The following is a 20,113-nucleotide window of genomic DNA, read 5'->3' as shown; positions in this document are numbered from 1 at the left end:
CTCAGCACCTACAATACTCCAACCCTCATGCTGACGCTTTTATATGTATGATTGTAATTCATATCTCCAATAAGCGCATGAGGTTGGTATTATGCTCCACCTAACAGATGAGGAAAGAGAGTTGGCCCAATATCACATGGAAAGTAAATAACAAAGCTTGTACTGGAATCCACTCTGTTTTATTTAGTCATCTTAACTTAGATTTGGCTGAGGTCAGCACGATTGCCACAGAAACATTTCATACACATGCACATGAAATGACAGGCATTGAACAGAAAGGGTCATACATGAAAAAATCCTGAAGGAGGTAAGAATCTCTGGTGCTTAGCCTAAAAGCATTCAATCTATTTTTGTCCTGTGAATCAATGAATGGGATGAAATTTAAGCTAGGTTTTGAAATAGGTATGGTTGAGAAAAAGTAGATCTTAGTCAAAGTGTGATTGTTTAATTGTGGAATGGCTAGAGAGGGGATCATTTCGCATCGTTTTTTATTCCCGTCTCTATACTGAGGCCTGAAATATGACAGCATTTAATCACTGTCCTACTTTTTATAAAGTAATACTTTTCATTTGAAAGAGCTGTCTTAAAGTTGTCTTGGATCCTCTCATTTCCATTCATTCTCTCGACTGGTGTTTCTGAAAGCACTATGTCTAGACACAGTGCCCAAGAGTGTTAGGGCTGGAAAAAGGCTGGGATCTGATCATACAAGGCCCTGCACATCAGGTTGAGTGGGGATTTTGCGCAATGGTGGTAGGGAAGTCACGGACAATGAGGATGAACTATGTGGTTAGAATAGTTACTATCCCTATTATAGGTGAAGACACTGAGTCCCAGGGTGGTTATATGACTTGCATAAGATCATAGCATATATGGAAACTAACGTATCGCCTTCTCTGGATTCTGGAGCTTTCTCCACTATCTTTTTCTGCAGTTTTTCTTATAAAGGCTACAAATCTTTTACTAAAAAAAAAGGGAGGTGGGTAAAAGAAAAGAGATAGCTGGAAACTTATACCTAGGGATGTGCCACCGAAGAGCCCCATTTATACCAGTAGAAGAATACAATTGAGCAAAAGGGATGGAGAGGTAAAAGATACTTGCCCAGTGGAGCAGAGAGCTGTTCTGATGATCTCATTTGCAGGAGATTAAAATCAACGCTGAGATTTGAATTCATTCCCTTGACTCAAATGAGGTTAGATCTCTTAACCTTCACACTGATCTCTTTGGCCTCATGGTGGAAGTTAACATCTATCTCCCTGGAATTTCCTACCAGGAAGGTGCTCACCTCCAGGCATTGCTGTGTCACCCAACTTAAAACTGACATTTCCTGACTGTTGACCCTTAAAGGCTCCTGGGTTTTTGAAAGAGAATTCTAAGGCTTCCCTGAACTTCCGTATATCTTGATCTCTCTATTTTCAAACCAATGATTTAATTGTTCAGTATTTATAGGTAGTTAGGTAAAACTATGAAAGTTAAATATCCTCAATAAGTATATAAAGAGATATGGTGAAATGTCCTTTCCTCCTTGTCTACCTGACCAACTTTTACTCATTACAACTAAGTCAGCGACGGCCATCCTGAGAAGCATTTCCTTGCACCTCCCAAGGCTGACCCCTCTGTGATCCCATATTAACTTTTTTGCATAATTCCATCTGAGCCTTTAACATCTTGGCTATAGTGATTTATCCACTGCCCATCCCCCATTGCTCTCAGCTTTCTCTGAAGGCAAGTACTCCGGTGCCAAGCCAGCGGTGGGGCTGGAAATGTAGTTCATTTTTATGAAAAATCCAGAGCCCACATGGCTGATGAGACTGTGGAATAGATCCTGCCCTCTGTCCTGGCTGCTACTTTGGGTAATTAATGCAAAACTTTCCAACAATCTTATTTTCCATGAGAGAAATGAAACCCATTCATGTAATTTCAGACCTTAGTCTATCTAGCTTGAGTCCCAGGTTTTCTAGTGCCAAGGCACCAGTGTGACTCGAAAGAATTAAAATTGCAGCAAAATAAAATGATCTTGTTGAATGGATGCTAAGCCAGGCACCAGTTCCATGGCATGTAGCACTGACATGTACAAGTACTAATCAGCAGTAATTTCAACCACAGTAGAATTGAGCTCATTTTCACTGAGAAAAAAGGACTGACACTGTGTTGTGAATGGTTTAAAAATCCACTCTTCGACTCTGTCTGCACAGCCATTTGTTCAGAAGATACTGAATTTCTCAGAGTGCCAACAAAGATGACATTTTCTTTCAACATGGGTGGTATGTTTATTTGGCTGCTTGGTTTTTAAATGGGTATCTCTTGTGTAAACTGTTAGCTCCAAAGAGGGAATGCTAAACTGCTAAAAACGTAGCAAAAATATTTTGCAATTCTGCTTTTGGCCCCTTTGCATGGGAGGGGACGGAGGTCAACCCTGGGATGGCAAGGAAAGGAGTGAGAGCGACAGAAACTTGAACATGAGTGCCCCACAGACCTTCCATCTGCAGCCCTTCATTTGTGATTTGCCAGGGCGTATGCCCACATTTCAGCTCGGCCATCACTGTTCTCATCCCTTAAATTGGAGGAACTCCTGAACAAGTTTTTGCCACTTCTACCAAGGGGCCTAATAAAGGAAAACCAAACAAAAATTACAGTATGCTAGCTAAGGGCACAAATTTAGGAGTCACACAGAGCTAGCCAGCTACTCAGTAATGTAATGCTCAATAAATGATATGGATTTGTGTTAATTTTGTGGCTAAATATGTGGATAAACAAGATCCAGAGTCAAATGCTATAGTGGTCTTTGTTGAAAGAAAATGGCCTTTGCTGCCCACCTCCCCCGCCTCTGCACACCACCCCAATCTCACAGAGCTGTATTTGCTGCTTTCTGACATTTCCTCAGCTTTACTAACTCTTTCAATTATTCTCTCACTTTCTTAACAGTTATTTGTTTTCATTTTCTGAACAAGAAATTAAAATGCCATTTATGTCACTCTTTTGATAATACATGGCTGAGGTACCGTTTGGCACAGTCCTTATTAGATTATTAGTTGCAATTTGGATGGATTAATTTATTAGACTTCAGGCAGGTGTGTGCTCCTATAAGTCCCTTTGACTCATCTTCTGGGGTTTTTTATTTGTTTGTTTGTTTGTTTTCCCCTCTTTTGTTTTTTCTTTTTTTTTTTTCTTTTCTCATCTTCTGTTTTGATATTCACTGTGGAGTGCTTGGTGGACCTAGAGAAATCAGTTGCTGGCTGCTTTTTGCAACCCTTCCCTTTGTCTTTCACCCCACCACAAACTACTGTTTTAATGTTTTTTGAGAAATGAAACATGGGCTGAACCCTCTCTGACAGGTTAGCAATCCCTACTTACATGTGACAGATTCTTGGATAAATAACATAATTTAGTTAAACGAAAGTAAAGGCAACGAGAAAGAAAATACGTATTGGAAAGAATCAAGAAAAACTCATTAGCATTGGCAATTTGCCATTTCCCCCCATTAACCTCAATTAACCACACACATGGCAGACTCTGACATACAATACAAAAAAACATGGCTTTATGAACTTGTAACATTTTATGCTAAAAACCCAAAATAATAATTATCGCAGCATATAATTCGATTTTGAATTTATTTAGAAGCTTTTCCCAAAAGACAGAAAATGGAAGCTTCTGTAAGCCATAACGTAAATGCTGAGTGATCATTTCCAGATATACTGACCATTACCTGCTTCAGGTGGTGGTACATGTACGTGCGTTCACACACTTCCATACACATTTTCAATAGTATGGCTTATTAATCCAGTAAACTAATATGTATCTATCACTATCCATTTGCCAGGCACTGTGCTAAGCGTAAAAGATACAAAGATTAGCCTAGGCTATTAAGGTATTCCTGTAATGAACATTAAATACATAAAAGCATGGCTGCCCTGGAGAGGCCACAGTCTATTGAAGGAAACAAACATGCAAACAGAATATAGTGATAAAGCTGTGACGGAATTCTTTATAAAGTTCTCTGCAATATAGCAGAAGGAATATACACCTCTTCCCTGAATTGATGCAGCGTTTTTTCCGAAGGAGTTGTAAAGGATTCTAACTTTTTTATTTCCACTTACATTTATAAAGAAAAAAAAACTCATATGCTATTCTTAGGAAGAGATTAATCACTCCCCCATTAAATCATTGCTGTTTTAGAGGGAAAAACTGAGGCACACGACAATTTTAAAGACTTGCTCAAAGTTTCTACATTGATAAGCATAATGATAAATTTCATCATTTCTGCAATAGATGGTCCTTCTTCCCAAAAAACAGAAAAAACATGAAATTCCGTTAATTCAGACTCTCACCAAGGCGGATTTTATAGCAATTGAAAATGTGGGTTCTAGAATATTCAAGGAAATACATGTCTACTGCTTTCAAATAAACACATAATCTACTATTTAAAAAGTATCACCAAACAAAAGACCTGCTTAGACAGTCTCTAATGAATAGTTACATAGGTTGTTTATAATTAGAACATCAAAATGGTGGTTGTTAAAATTAAAGTGCTTTGCAAATGGTTTGTTTCCAGTACATTAAATATTACCCTGAGACCTTTCTACCCTATTAATTTACTTAGGTAGTACAAAGGTAAACTTCAACCAGCCACATAACTATTATAAATTTTCAGATAGGTAGAATGAAAAATGAGGTTTTACAGTGTGCGTGTGTGTGTGTGATATATATATATATATAATCACACACATACACCGTGTTTCCTCGAAAATAAGACCTAGCCAGACCATCAGCTCTAATGCGTCTTTTGGAGCAAAAGTTAATATGAGACCCGGTCTTATTTTACTCTAATATAAAATTATAAATGTATTTTACTCTAATATAAAATTTTATATGTATTTATAAATTTAGGAGAAAAAGTAAGGATTGAATTACGTGAAAGTTAATTTGAAAATGTGTGATACTGAAAAAAAAAGTGTTGTCAGTCTGATGATAACATTCAAAGCTCTTCGTAACAAGTGATATTTTTCCCCGACTTTTAAAAATTAGGTTTTAAAACATCACCCCTGCCTAAGACTTCACATCCGTCATAGAGCAGAGATGGTATTGAAGGCCTGCGCCCCTCCAAAGCACACACGTGTTTTCAAGACTTTGCACGTCTTCCTCTGAGTCATTTGCACTTCATCCATCCTCCTGATTTTATCTGTCATGTGAAAACAGATGTACAAACAAATTATTTGCAGTGAAATCATTTCTAAGGGGAGTGCAGTGGTTGTTTTCACACCTCCAGAATGTGTGGGAATTAAAGAAGTGTATTGTGTTCATTCAAGTAAGCGGAAGGAAACTTAAACTTTCAGTTACCTGGTTATTAAATGTTCAGACATTGTCAGAGGTGACCAATGTAGAGACAATAAAGTTTCCCTTTTGAATGTAATTAGAAATAACATCCCAATGCTCTTAGGGTTTTTAATAAAAATAAAAGATAATGCACTGCTTTTTATAGGTGCTGTTTCCGTTTTTAAACAGCGTCTGCCAAGTGCGAGGAACTGTGCCAAGCGCTTCGTCTGTACTGTTTGTTACCAAAAGCCTTTGAAGGAGTTATTACTATCCCCATTTCAGAGATGATAAGACTGAGAGCAGAGAAGCTATGTAACTTGTTCTTGGTCACATAGCTAAGAAATAGCAGAGCCAAGATTTAAACCCAAATTTACCTTTTTGTTAATCTTCTGTCTCATTATTCTCACGTACAGATTAGATATTGTAACTTTTTCCAACTTCTCTATCTATTGGAATCTTATTTGCTGTTAAAGGCCCAGTACAGATTCAACTTATTCCCTTATCTTTTCCCATTGCAGGATTCAGCATTGTCTGTCCTTCTTCAGGGCACCCAGAATTGTCTCAGGCATGTATTAGGTCACACCTTGTATCACAGTTATTTGCCGATGTGTCTGTCACCCAGCTTGGGTTGTTTGTTCCATGAAGGCAAACATGGGGGCTTATGGTTGTATCCTCCTGGCTTTCTCCAATGTGCCTTGTGTGCAATGATTTTGTAGGGAAGATAACAGCATCACTACAGAGGTGGTGTTTTACGTCAGCTCCGAAGACCCTGGGAGCCTGATGGAGCTAGCAGTGGTATAACCTCATAGGCAGTACAGGAAAGTATGTTTGTGGGGACAGAGTCCAAGAGAGCAGTTTCCAGGCTCTCAGCCTCACGTGGAAAGGTGCTGGCTTGGGTAGTAGATGGCCATCAGCTGTAATCAGATAGCCATCAGCTGTAACTAGTTGGCCATCAGCTGTAACCGGTTAGCCATTAGCCACTAATATAACTGCCATGGTTATGCTGGCAGCTTACTTGGTAAACAGAGAAGTGGACTGCAGATTGTGGCTAGCAAGTGAGTTTAGCAATTGCGGATGGCAGGTTGCAGATCGTGTGGATCCTACTTCCTGTGTCTCCAACCCAGCCGCCAGCAAGAATATAGTGGTATGAACTCCCCTATCCATGGCTCCATTGATGTTCCTTTTTGGCTTCACCATATCCTGAGTTCTTGTTTATGTTCCAGCATGATGATGCTGGAACGAAGAAACCACACTGTAGCTGAGATAAGCCAGTGTATTAGGGGAAGACACAAAACCTGTGTCAGATCTAAGTAAGAACAAACCTGGTGTCGTGCGGGGTGGCCTGCGGGGTCTCAGCTCCCGCTCCCCACATAAGAACACAGGATATGGTGAGGCCAAAAAGGAACACCCACGGAGCCATAGATAGGGGAGTCATACCACTATATTCTCACTGGCGGCTGGGTTGGAGACACAGGCAGCAGGAGCCACACTATCACAGCCTGCCGTCCACTACTCTGCAATCCACAACCCACACTCCACCGTGCTAACTGCAATCCACCTCTTGCTAGCTCAGCCGCCATCTTCTTGCTAGCCCCCATTTTTCTGCTAGTGTAGCCACGGCAGTTATATTAGTGGCCAATGGCTCACTGGTTACAGCTGACGGCCAACTAGCCACAGCGGATGGCCATCCAATCACATTTGATGGCCATTTACTACCTGAGCCAGCACCTTTCCACGTGAGGCCGAGAGCCTGGAAACTGCACTCCTGGCTCTGTCCCCACACCTGGCAATCACGTACGTTTGTCCTTTGCTGGGAGGATTCAGAATAGAAGTTTGTGGATTCAGTGAGGACATGCAGGAGACTATGTGCCAGGTACCCCATTTTAGTGGCCTTTAAATTCTTTTGGATTTTAAAGTTGAGTATGGTTCATTGTGGGAAAACTAGACCATTTAAATAAGCCAAAAATATTAATTACCATAGCCCCATTAGCCAGAGGTAACAACGGTATGTACAATGATTCTCACTCTTGGCTGGATATTAGAATCACCTGGAGCTTTTTAAAATTCCCTATACCTAGGCTTCCTCCTATGCCAAGTTATTCAGAACTTCTGTAGATGGGACCTGGGCATTGGTATATTTGAAAGCTCCTCAGGTGATTTCAATGCACAGTAAAGTTTGAAAACAAGCAGTGGTCTAGAGTGAGGCTTCTCAAAATTTAGTGTGCACACCATCACCTAGGTCTCGGAGGAGCCTGCACTTCTGCATTTCTCACCTGCTCTCAGGTGATGTTGATGCTGCTAATCCACGCTTTACTTTGGGCATGTACTGTCCTCTCAATAACATTTAGCAATGTATAGATGAAGGATTCTTACAAATAAGTCTTTGAACAAGTAGCTTAAACTGCAAGCATCAGTTTCCTTATCTGTCAGATCACAGGGTACATAGTAGACATTTTACAATTTTTTTGCCCAAATGTCTAGACATATTCGAGGGGAGTCTCAAGATGGGAAAGAGGCACGATTAGACCCTTGAACACATACAATACTCCAGGCATCCCTCTTGGAGCTCATAGTATGAGTAACATTCTGTGAGCATTTAACATGTGCCAGGAAGCAAGCTAAGCATTTTAAATCAGTGATTTAATTTAATAAGCCTCATTTTACAGAGCAGGAGATGTATTTAGAGAACCTAAGTAACTTGGCGAAGAACAGGCAGTTGCCTAGGGGTGAGACCAGGAGGTGAAGCCAGGCAGTCTGATGCCAGAGCCTGAGTTCTGGCTGATGTGCTACTAACCAGTGTACTCGTACACGGATGCTTCTCAGACTAGAAAATCTTTAAGAACCAACCATACAGTGTACGTTAGATTTCCAGCCTTTTTTCCCCTTATTTTGATCATCCAATGTTTCAAAGTATGAAAAAAAAAAAAAAAGAAAGAAAGAAATCTTGTAAAAAAGAGAAAGGGGGAGATGTGGGTCATACAGCACATCTGAGCACACACATCAGTGGTTATGTTAATGGCACCTAAAGATGGCATCATTTCATGTGACATCCTTAATATCGGTTTGCCATCTGCGGCTCAGTTTCTCTGAAGAAATCCAATATGGCATTCAAGGTTTAGCTAAATTGCCGGGAGGCTTCTTCAGGTGCCTAAGTGCTTCTTCGTCTAGGCTGAATCAGAAGGCAGAGCTGGAGGGCTGTGTGAGATTGGGAGGCGAGCCATGAGGGTGGGTGACGAGGAGAGGAACTGGGGGCAGGACAGATGGCACTTGTAAGTATCCCGGTATTCTGGCAAAATGAGACTCAGACGCGGCACCTCTCGTCCTAGGGGTGTGTGCATGTACACGTGTGCATATGGGGGGGGGGGTGACGGGACCACCTGGTACAAGAGAGAATTATTCAGATAAGAAGGCCTTTGGAAATGTTCTCCACCATGTATCTTCTTCATTACGCCTCCTTTTTGGCCACTATCTTATTCTTCGTGCTGATGACAAGTTGCCTTGACCTAGATGTTTCTAATTGAGCTCATCTATTATGTGGGGTACAACAAGGGAGCAGGGCTTGCCTGAACCCCATAACTCTCCCTCCAGGCTGTGGGTAACTCTATCTGTTGACTAGGCCTGAAGGGAAGGTACAAGGTGTGTGCCAAGGTCAACAGCTTTCCTTCACAACCTGGCTTTTCCCCTTTACTCCCTGTAGCAGCTACTGAATTCTATAGCCAAAGGGGAAAGTGTTTCTGGCAGAAGAATGCAGCCCGTGACTTCCCTGCTGCTAAGGCAGAATTAGGAAATGCCTTCCATCCATTGGCTTGCAAAGAAAGAAAATGAAACTTACCTGTTACAGAAAACCAACAGCTGTTAACCACATTTGACCCACAGGGTCTTCATACTTGGGCTTAAGATGCACCCTCACACAGTGTTAAAGCTTCCATTAGCACCTTGGAAATCACTATTTATAAAGAAAAGTTTAAGTTGCAGGCTTAAGCTCCATCGGTGATTTCCCCTGTCAGATTTTCTTAAGAAAATTTAATAGCAGCATAGCATGCTCAATGGAGCAACTCCAAATATTTACACCTGATGAAACAGCCCTTACTTAAGAAGCATGACCGATAGGGCCAGTTTCCAGAATCCATTTTTTAACCCCCTCATAACTGATGTTGTAAGTCTTGCATACTTTTTTCTTTCTGGTTATTCTTTTCTTTTCCAATAAATATCATATAGTCTAAGACCACACATTACATAGTTTTTTTTAAAACAAACCTAATACATGTCTTCAACTTTAACTTTTCCTGCAATCATGAAATTTGCATTTGCTATGTCCCTTTCATTCTTCCTAAACTCGGTGCATGCCTTATATCCATGTGTAAAGACTGCAGGGAACATTTCTAAGGCTTCCCAATGGGCTGAAATCAGAGGTAGAACAGAAGTTCTAGAAGTTAGAATTATGGGGAAGAGACAAAAATCATAGGAATAACTAAGTTTTTTTCTCCCCTAGTTAAAAACACATACTTGTAGTTAAGTGACATTTTTACTTTGTTTTCCCTTTTGAGAAGTATACATATGGCTTTTTAAGTGTTGGTTTTGTGGATAAAGAAAAACCAGAACACAGCCCCACTTGTTTTCGCTTGGGTGACCTGCTCAGGTCCCGCACATCTTGGACTCACGTCCATCCAGAAGAAAGCGGAGTCAGGTGAGAGAGCAGGGTAGCGAGAAGAATAATCATTTCCTTTCAATGTTTTTATGTTGTTGGAGACTTTGCACACTGAAAAGAGACTTGAGGACATTTCTAGATGAGGAAACGGGGGCCTGGAGAAAAGATGTGATTGCTTTAATCTCATAACCTGTTACTGACAGAGTTGAGACGGGGACCCAGGTCGTGGGCTCTTAGGCAGGTGGCTTTGCCACCACTCTGCATCCTCATCTAGGGAGACAGTGATGAAGCTTCAGAGTCCCGGGTTTGAATCTTTGCTTAGTCATTGGTGACCTTGGGCAAGTTATTTAACTCAGTTTGCTCCTATAAACAGTCAAAATAGTTCCTATTTCTCTGAACTATTGTGAGATTAAATGAGAGCATATATACAAACCATTTGCTATAGTGCCTGGCATATAGTACTCAAATGTTGAACACTACTATATTATTATTTTCCCACTTTTCTCCATAAATTAGATAGAAATCAGGATGTGGGAGAATGGTGGAATGGACACAAAGCCCCGTGCATGACATTAAGATTAAAAATGTTAATCAGCAACTAAAAAATAAAATAAAAATAAAAGGCTATCAGGAATTGTTCTAATAACCTCCAGCTATCAGCATGGAAGAGGGTACCCAAAAGTGGGGAAAACATTAAAATCATTCAAAGAATGGAAGAAAGCATTCAGGTATCTCTAACTCCCATGCCCTGGGACCATCCTGGCCACTGTATGAAACAATAGAGTTCTGGAAGATTGAATCCATGTCACCATCATTCAAACACATTTTGCTTGGTTCCTACAATATGCCAGGTTCTATGTTACATGCTAAGAACACAAGGTGCGTAAGATCTATTCATTACCCTTTTGTTTGTATCCTATTAGTAAAGACTGACTCATTAGCAAATAATAAGAGCCAAATATTGGGTGGTGTAATAGCAATATTTATATATTCAACCCACGTGACAGGCACCAATCTAAGTTCCTGAGCTCAACTCGTGGGCTAGCCAAAGTCTCTGCCTTCCTGAAACGGGGGTCTTGAGGGGGAGCCAGCCAATAGATGCAACATGCAACATGCTAGAGGAGGAAAGATCAGAGAAGGCTTCACAGAGAAGGTGACATTTGAACTCTCTGGAAGAATGGTGAATGGTTTACCAGGTAGCTGGGAGTAGGCGTGGACAAATGGAATATGAAAAAGACAGAGAGTGAGCCCTGATTTTGGCTCACAGGGCTGATAATTGTAGTTGTATTTTTTAAGGTTAAACCCAGCTTCCAAGAGTCTTGGAAAATTATGCTGAAGCAGCTAAGACTACACTGCTTCAAGTAGCACTTAGAGAAAATGTGAATGTCATGGCAATAGATTACACAGCTGTGACCCAGGACACCCACAGGGAGAACGAGCAAGGAAACGATGTCATCCTTACAAGTATCACTTCTCTGACCATAACTACTTAGAACATTTTGAGTTCTCTTTTGAACAGGCAGCCACATTTTCATGCTCAGACTGTTTCTCAGGGAGATTGTTAAACTCCCCAGTCTCCACAACAAAAATCAAAAGTAGCCATTTTTAAAGTAATTGCATGGTTCTAGCCATGTGCCCTCCCGCCTTCTTTACTGAGTATCATTCGCTTAGGACTGGCATAATTCCCCTCCTAAATTGGAGGTTTGCATATGTAATTATATCAAATGATGTGTTTGTTTATATCTCTGAACCACATTCGAAAGCTTGCCTATGATTTATCTTTGAAATTCAATTTCATCATGTCAGTCCCCAATTTACTGTGGGTCTACAGTTACATGTGTGATGTGCACGCCTCTCTCCTGCAGAGCTTACAATGAGGTTGCCTTCCCCAGTGGTGGATCGCAGCAGTCGAAGAGGGAGGTTGCTCTGTTTTATTCTCTTTCCTGTTCTAAAGCCCAACTGCATTCTGCTACAACAAAGTTATTAAAAATGAAGATGTAGCTTTGGCAATTTCAATTAATTCCTCTGGACTATACGGGAAGGCTCACTGCGTTTCTTTCTGACTGTAAAAAAACAGTGCTGCTGAAGCATCATAGCTCAGACTATGTTCCCTTAGAAGGAGAAAAGCTCTTGCCCCTTTGTGGTTTAGCTGGCCCTGTCTTGATAAGATTTATTTTTCAGTGCAAATAACTACCAGTTGTGGCTGTAATGCAAAATGTTCTGTTCATTATTTTTATGTTCCAGATTCCCATGAACAAACCTGATCACTCTATTCATTCCACCGCCTCTTCATGCCTGATTCCTAAGCTAACTTATTCATTCATTCATTCATTCATTCATTCATTCATTCATTTATGCATTCATTCAAACATTTTAAAATGTCTCTTCTCCAAACATGAAAATCTTGTTAAAATCTAAAAGGCCGAGTTATTGCCCCCTACTGATTTTTAAACAGCTTTACTGATGTATAATTTCCATAAAGTATCATTCATCCATTTAAAGCTATACAATTCAATGTTTTTTTTTAGAATACTTATGCAACTGTGTGACCATCACCATAATATGTAATTTTAGAGCATTTTCATCATTCCCAAAAGAAACATTGTTACCATTAGCAGTCACTCCCTGTCCCCAACTCCACCTCATCTGATTTCCTATCTGTTTTCACTTTTGAATTAGATTCTTGTTACCTGCCTTTTACCTTATATCTGTGAATACAAAGAAGATAAAAAACAAACAAGCAAACAAACAAACCAGAGAACAGAAACCTACAGAAAGTTTCCTGCCTTCCAGGAATAGAAACTGCTTGCTTTCTCACAGCTCCAGGTTCAGTGTCGTGTCTATCGTTTCAGACTTCTCAGGAAGCCTGTCTCTTCCTCTGTTTTCTGATAAATACATGAAAAAATATTCTGGTGAAGGTATGTAGATGGAAGGAGAGCCACGCTGCTCTCCTACTTACACACGTGCATTGTGCAAATAAGTCACTTTCCTGAAAAATGACCCTAAGAATAATCAGGAAATGAAGATGACCTCTTCCCTGTGCAATTTCAGCACAATGGGCTGTGGCTGCATGACCCTGGCGACTAGGCCCTGAAATGACACAAGTGTCCTCAGGGAAACAGAGGGCAAAGGGCTCCTGGGCTTTTATGCCTGGAAGAGCAGAGGGGAAGCTGACAGCCCTTTCACGCACTCACAGCCTCAATATAACAAGCATTTCTCATTCCCATCGTGACCTCTCACAGAGGATGCCCCCTGAAGAGATGAAAACCTCTTGCCTCTTTTTTGAGAAGACAGTGGCTTCTCACTTGGAAAGAGCCTCTGTGACATACGACCTTGTAGAACAGAATGGCCTGAAAATGAAGGCATTAGATTTGTGTGTTAGATGCCCACTGGTGTGACCAAACCGACCCGTCGTCAATGTGAATCAGAGAGCTGTGCTCCCATTTATTCTTCCTGCCTCACCCACCGCCAATGCTCTGCCCTCACATATCATCTCAACTCCCCTTGCTCACCCTACACACACACACACACACTCATACTCACACACTCACACACTCACTCCGACCCGGTGATCTGATCCACGTGCTAAAGCAGCTCAGTGTATTTCACTCTTGGATTTGACTGAGCAGAAAAACTGAAGACAGTAAAAAGTCATAGATTCAACAAAGGAATAATGGCATCACTTAAAACCTTCTCTTAGACTCAGTGGACCATCTCAGGCATCATCCCAAGAGATTCAGATACTGTAAATGAGGGACAGAGTGGGGCACAGATTCTGTTTTTTGAGTTTCCTAGGAAGTTCTAACGGGCAGTTAGAGAAGAGAAGTTACTGATGATCTCACTTGAAACTCCAACTAACGGTCTTCTCTCCATAAGCTCGAACAATAGCTCCCGTTTGTATGCCGAGAGTGCAGAGTACTATACCAGTCACGTGGAGGACCTCGGCCAGTGGTTTCCAATGACTACTAAAGGTGCATACCCTCTGCCCACCATCAAACACTCTCCTTACACACAAAACAATACCCTCCCAAACAAACACATTCTAAGTCGGTAGCAAACCTGAAAGATCAGAATATAAATAATCTCTCTCTTCTACTGCAATTTTCATCAACGAAGCACTAATGAAGTTGCTATTTGTTGTTTTAGGCCAGGGGTTAGGTGGGCACCAGGGTTTCAGAATAAAAAGGCAGGCCCTTTCTGTGAAGGAATTCTGTCAGCCTATCTAGTGGGAAATTATAGACATAGGAGAAAAGGATTATGGCATAGGACAAATAACAATGATGGTGGAATATAACTGGTTCTGTCAGGACATAGCAGATTGGAACCTAAACCTGGTAGAGAGGTCACCTCTCTGACACCTGAGCTAATATGTGACGTAAATTTGGAAAATCTGTCGGTGAAGCAGTGAGGTGTGGTCCATTCCAGAACGAACTGATAGGAAAGCAGACCATTTGTGCTGTGGGAACATAGGTTTCCCTTCCGTGGGAGTGTAGACACATGAGAGTGGAGAGGAGTGGGGCCAGCTTGGAAAGGCCGTGCTGCTCCCACTGGGATTTTATTTTGAAGGCCATTTGAGCTCCTGTGGCTCTTCTTGGCTTTCTCTAAAATCCACTTACTCCCACCTGCCTGTGTAAAATGAAAGCTGTAGGTCATGAGATCCTCAGCAAACCTTGGTAAAATACCTTTTCTTTATTTCACATACCTCCTCAGTATTGGGTGTGAGCTTTTCAGATGATTTTTTTCTTTGCTCTTTCCTGTCAATCAGCATCTGTCATGAAAACAGCCCAATCCGTAGTCACTTCTCTTTAGGGACATTGTAGAATCAAGAGATGCAATGGAAATTTGACCTACTCATTGCCATTTGACAATAACAATAATAAAACCTGCAAAAGACAAATTGGTGCAATAAGCTGGGTGGTCTTAAAGGTTGGGGCTTCTCATTCCCGTTTCCATGTCTTTATACTCAGAGGAGTGATTCATTTATGAGAAACACCATTGGAAGGAAAGATAGAGAGATATTTCCCACGTGGGACATTTTGTGTAAAGATTTAAACACGTGTAACAAAATGATAAAATTACAGTATGCGATCTTAGGTATATGATTTATCAAATTTGAAATAATTTTGTGCACAATATTATTCAGAAATAACCTTCTTTGTTAAGTATAACAAAAAAAAATTTTATGAGCATAAAAATGTTAAAAAAAAAAATAGTGCTGTTTCATGGCCTGAATCTAATCAGCTTCAACAACCTATTAATTTTTGAAGAATTCTAAAATCTTTAATGAGTTTCCTGCTGTAGAATTTCAGTCATATGCAGATGAATCATTGAAATTCCTCATTATCAGAAAGAAAATGGTTCTTTAGTGAGGTTTTTCTTTTTACCCCCAAACCAATTACAATACCTGAGGTAAGCAGGACCCGAACAAGTTTTTCAGGTCTTCTCTGTAAATTTTATTTTGTTTTAAGAGTAATCCTGAGACTATCTGATTGCCACTGGGGATTGGAGAGTTACTGTTCCCCCTCACTTTTGCTTTTCCTTTAACTGGACTTGTTTCCCACAGTCAGTAATCTACTTGCCCCAGATATTTAAAAGCCAAATATTCTCATTTTTACACAGGTCTGATTACAACAACGTCAAGGAAATTGGATCGAGAACAGCAGTCAGAACATTTTCTGGAGGTAAGCACACAGAGGGAACAGCCATTCATTAAAACTGACTGTCACTAAACTTCTTTAACCTTCAACATAAACTAGAACTTTAATATATTTGAACACTGGCTTCCAAAATGATGATGTTTCTGTTGGGCTGACTGGTGCTGAACTTGGAGATTTCTGGTACCTTCCTCTGAATGCACTCCTATGTGCCGAGCAAGGGTGGCAGGAAAACCGTTGCCTTTCACTGAAAACAGACAGGTGCATGGACGTCTCTGCCTTGACTTTGGGTCCCTTTGTGAGTAACAGGAAAAGAAAGTTCAAGAGCAGAGCCCTCAGAGCCACAGTGGGCCTCAGATGTAGAAAGAGAAAGAGCAAAAGTGCTGCAGTTAAAGTGAAGTACATCATTCGTGAAGAAGTGTGTTGCTTTGTTCCTCATTTTTCGGGGAGATGCTTGAGAAAGAGAAGGCTGCTAGTTGATTCACTGCCTGAGATGACTGTTTCTGAAACCATAAAATGTACTCCTATAATTCATTAAGACAGAAACAGCAGCAATAGAAACTCTAAGAACATTACTTCTGGAGGGGGAGAAAAGAACGCCATGAGGCAAGGGATGAGAAAATAGATATGGAAGAGTTTTGTGGAACATTCTTTCTATACATATAGAGTATCTTTATTGGGAAGCTTGAAGTCTGGGTAATACGTACAACACTGTGATTTAAGTGTGATAGTCTGATATGGAACGGATGGCAGTGCTTACTAGATAGGGCTTTGTGAAGGTTTTACAATGGGTCCAGCCTTCTAAAATGATCTGTGATCTGTTAATCCCTAAGAACTGCTTAGGAGAATTCATAGATCCTCTTGGCATATGCTCGTGCATACACACACCCCTCAGATCTCTTCTGGTCGTCTCTTTTAAATCAGTTCACCAGTAACGATTTATATAAAGAACTGTGGACTAGGAATCAATGCCTTGGACCCTGGAGCTGCCCTGCCATGAGTGGCCTGCAGCCTTGGAAGCTGTTTAAAATGTCCTGGACCTCAGTTTCCCCTACTGTGAAATGTAAATAATTACTACTCCATAGACCTCAAAGGATTGCTACTAGGATTACACCTTATATTTTTATATCAAAGTATTTTTAAAACTCTTAAAGCATTACACATAATAAAGGACTATTATTATTATTACCATGCAGCTCTAGGATAAGCCTTTTAAAATATTGCTATCATCCCAGAAAGATGAAAGACTCCAGGCTGCCAAAAAATAATTATTATAATTCTTTTTTTCAAAATCATGATAATGGGCCACAGTCCATACCTGGTCCAGGATGAGAGTACATTTGCAAGGATAGTAACACCTTCTGTGATATTTATGTGCTCCTTTCTTTTGCAGCAGAGAGTCCAGGACTCCTAGAAATGCTGTGTTTTCAGATGAATCTGTTACCTCCCATCAAGGAAAAGTGAGGTGCCCATTAGCTGGAGAATCTGCCTAAGATCATTTACTGCCTTGTCCCTGGAAAGGTGGTGTCCTCAGGGGGTGAGTGGTGCAGAGTGACTGTAGGGGTTTTCCAGCCGTGTGAATTCACTTCCCAAAAGAAGCCTTGAGGGTTTCACATGCTTTACAAACTTACATCAATACTGACCAAACATTCTGATTCTTTAGACTAACACAGATGTATCTGGAACATCATTTCTTAGTATCTGGTATAAACTGCCTAGGGAAGTAGTGTAGCATAGCAGCTAACAACCTCATAGGGCTGTTGGGAGATTAACATATGAAATATATGTGAAACATGCAGTCCAATAGCTGGTGCTAAGTAGGTGCTCAGCTAAGTGTAGTTACAATCATTGTGGTTTTAATTATGATCATATGGTGTCTCGATGCTGGAACCCTCCTAAAGACTGAACTTCATCTCTATACTCCAAGATGATAGTAGCTCCAGGCAGCTGATACGCCAAAGGAGCCACAGGCAACAACCACTGGACTCGGCCTGTGTCCCAGGCACTGTGTCACGTGCTGGGGGTACAGAGTGCACAGAAAGGATGGGGAGACACTTGAACAAATACATTCTATGACTTCAGATGCAAGCTCTCTGAGGCCACTGAAAGAAGGTTCCATGACAGTACCTGAAAGTGTGCGGTGGTGGGCAGCATTCAATAAACTGGTTAGGAGGGCCTCTTTGAGGAGGTGACATTTGGTGACAGGAAACCAAGATTCTGCTCAAGAGCAGTGTGATTAGGGGTAGGAAGTTGGAGGGTGGCAAATGTGGTAGGATACCAAGTTGGAGAAAGCAAACAGGGCTGTGGTAATGGTTCTGACTTTTTTTCTGGGTGCAGTGGAACGCCAATAAGCAGGGGTGACATGATACGATTGCCAATGTAAGAGATCGCTGGCCACTCTGCTGGGCAGAGATGGGCTGGGGCAGGGCACAAGTGCTGGAAAGACTATGGGGGCTTTTAGAGGGATCCAGCTGAGAGATGACGGTGGTTTGGGTGACTCTGGGTGGTGAACACACAATGGGATTTATAGATGATGTATTACAGAATTGTACACCTGAAATCTATGTAATTTCACTAACAATCGTCACCCCAATAAATTTTTAAAAAATGATTAAAGAAGACAATTTAGGTAATAGACACAACCTTTTGTAACACTTCGGACTGTCTCCATGCATAGACCTGCAAAATGGTGCAGAAGGCAGGAAACTTTTTTCTGATAAAGAGTAAAGAACAAAGAAGACAAAAACAGAAAATACCTGATTGGCTGGGGCCACACCGTCAACCTTGTTTGGGGTGAGAAGGCCCAGGATTGGCTTGTCTTTTAGGTACTGGCTGACTGATCAAGTGGAACATTTACAGGGACACAAAAGACACCTGAGTTTCAATTAGCTAGCATGACACCCCGAACAGGAGAAGGTCCATCTTGGGCCTAGAAAGTTATTTCAACAAGGGGAAGGCAGTGGGTCAAAGGAAACTGGTATCCAATACAAATCCCTAGTGATTCTGGCCAAGAAGCAGCAAACTGGCTTTTCTGAGTTTTCAGTGTAGAGATTTTTAAAACTCTAGGTTGTTTGAACCATACCAACTTGCCCTCTCTCTGCTCACCGCCTGGTATCTTTCACCATTTGCACTCTTTCGTTTCGTAAACTCTCCTGCTAAGGTTTTCAAAAACTAATTGAATCTCAGTCTCTCTCTCTCTCTCTCTCTCTCTCTCTCTCTCTCTCTCTCAATTGTACAATTCTTGGCCACATTGTTGTTGTTTTTTTAATAACATTGCTTTGACAGTCTTTTTTCTGAATGGATCAAGGAAGAGAATATTACTTTAACTCAGCCACAGTAAATAAATAAGCAAACAAACAAATAAAAATATCATCCAGAGTGCAGAATAGAGTTCTGTGCTGTACATAGAATTTTGTAACTGCTCGTAGCTGGGTCATTTGTAAGTGCTGGGAGTGTGTGATGAACCTCCTAGGAGCCTTCCATTGCTAAGCTAACTCTATGCTCTTCTTAAACTGATATGAACCTTTTGGCTCTATTTTACATGTCTTCTTCCCAATAAAATAAAATTTCTCTTCTTGAAAGGACCCATTTAGAAGCTGACCTGGCAGGTACATGTATGAAGAGGTAATGAGGAGGGCGTTAATGATTTGTTTACAGTTTTCTGTCCCCAGGAGAGAAGGCGCCTTAATTGTGCACTGCTGTGGTCTTCTGCCTCTACATTGATTTAAGATGTTTGGCTTGACCATATTTGGGCTGTGAGGGTTTTTGAGTCTGTAAGCATTCACCTTTAAATCTCTGACTATAAGAGGAGAGCTACTATTAATAGAATCCAAGAGACTTGCTAATGAAACGAGCAGCAAAGAACTGTAGAAAAATTGACAAATACAGTTTCCACTTTTTTGGTGACTTCTAAGTGTTAAACTCTTGCCTAATTTGGAAGTCTGTGATGTGAAAATATTGGCCCGATCTACTCTCCCTACCATAAAATGCAAAAATATGGAATTTTTGGCTCACTTGTTCAAAGCCATATACATTCCTTGATAGCCAATTAAGATTATAGTGGAGGTAGAAGCATAATTCCAGCAAATAGATGCAGAAAGTTGATAATGGATCCATAAACTAAATAGTGAATTAACGTTTTAGCTTAGTGGTTGTGACTTCAGCCTTGATTACCTCATTATCAGAGAAGACAGCTGTGAAAAAGGGAATAAAGGCACTGATTCTTTCTTATATTATAATTACTTGTACAGATTGTTTCCTCACCTCTTAGATTTAAACTCCCTGCGGGCATGAAACTTGATTTATCAGGCTAATGAGTAAAAAATAGTGTGGGAAAGCATGGGTGTTGAATTCCGGCAAGCCTGAGACGATATTTTGGGATTGCTCACAGAACCTCTCTGGACCTCACTTTCCCTCATCTGTGAAGTGGGGATAACAATTCCTAACATAGGGTTATTATAAAGAGTACATGAAGTGGCAGGTAAAAAGTGATCATGCT

The 20,113-nt window shown here is 40.8% G+C and overlaps 1 protein-coding gene across 6 annotated transcripts in view; it reads left to right on the top strand.

Moving 5' to 3' along the window:
- Nucleotides 1-20,113, top strand: part of FAT3 (FAT atypical cadherin 3) — a 634,277-nt gene that overhangs the window by 426,234 nt on the left and 187,930 nt on the right. For all 6 annotated transcript variants that reach the window (XM_074335616.2, XM_019737552.3, XM_074335615.2 and 3 more), the window contains exon 4: nucleotides 15,581-15,642. In XM_074335616.2, the coding sequence (XP_074191717.2) occupies nucleotides 15,581-15,642 (62 nt within the window). The remainder of the gene's footprint in view (nucleotides 1-15,580; nucleotides 15,643-20,113) is intronic.

Source organism: Rhinolophus sinicus, chromosome 14, assembly GCF_057876585.1.
Source record: "Rhinolophus sinicus isolate RSI-liver-muscle chromosome 14, RSI-T2T, whole genome shotgun sequence".
NCBI lineage: Eukaryota > Metazoa > Chordata > Mammalia > Chiroptera > Rhinolophidae > Rhinolophus > Rhinolophus sinicus.
Note: the sequence above shows the minus strand (reverse complement) of the source record. Positions and strands in the feature narration are given on the sequence as shown.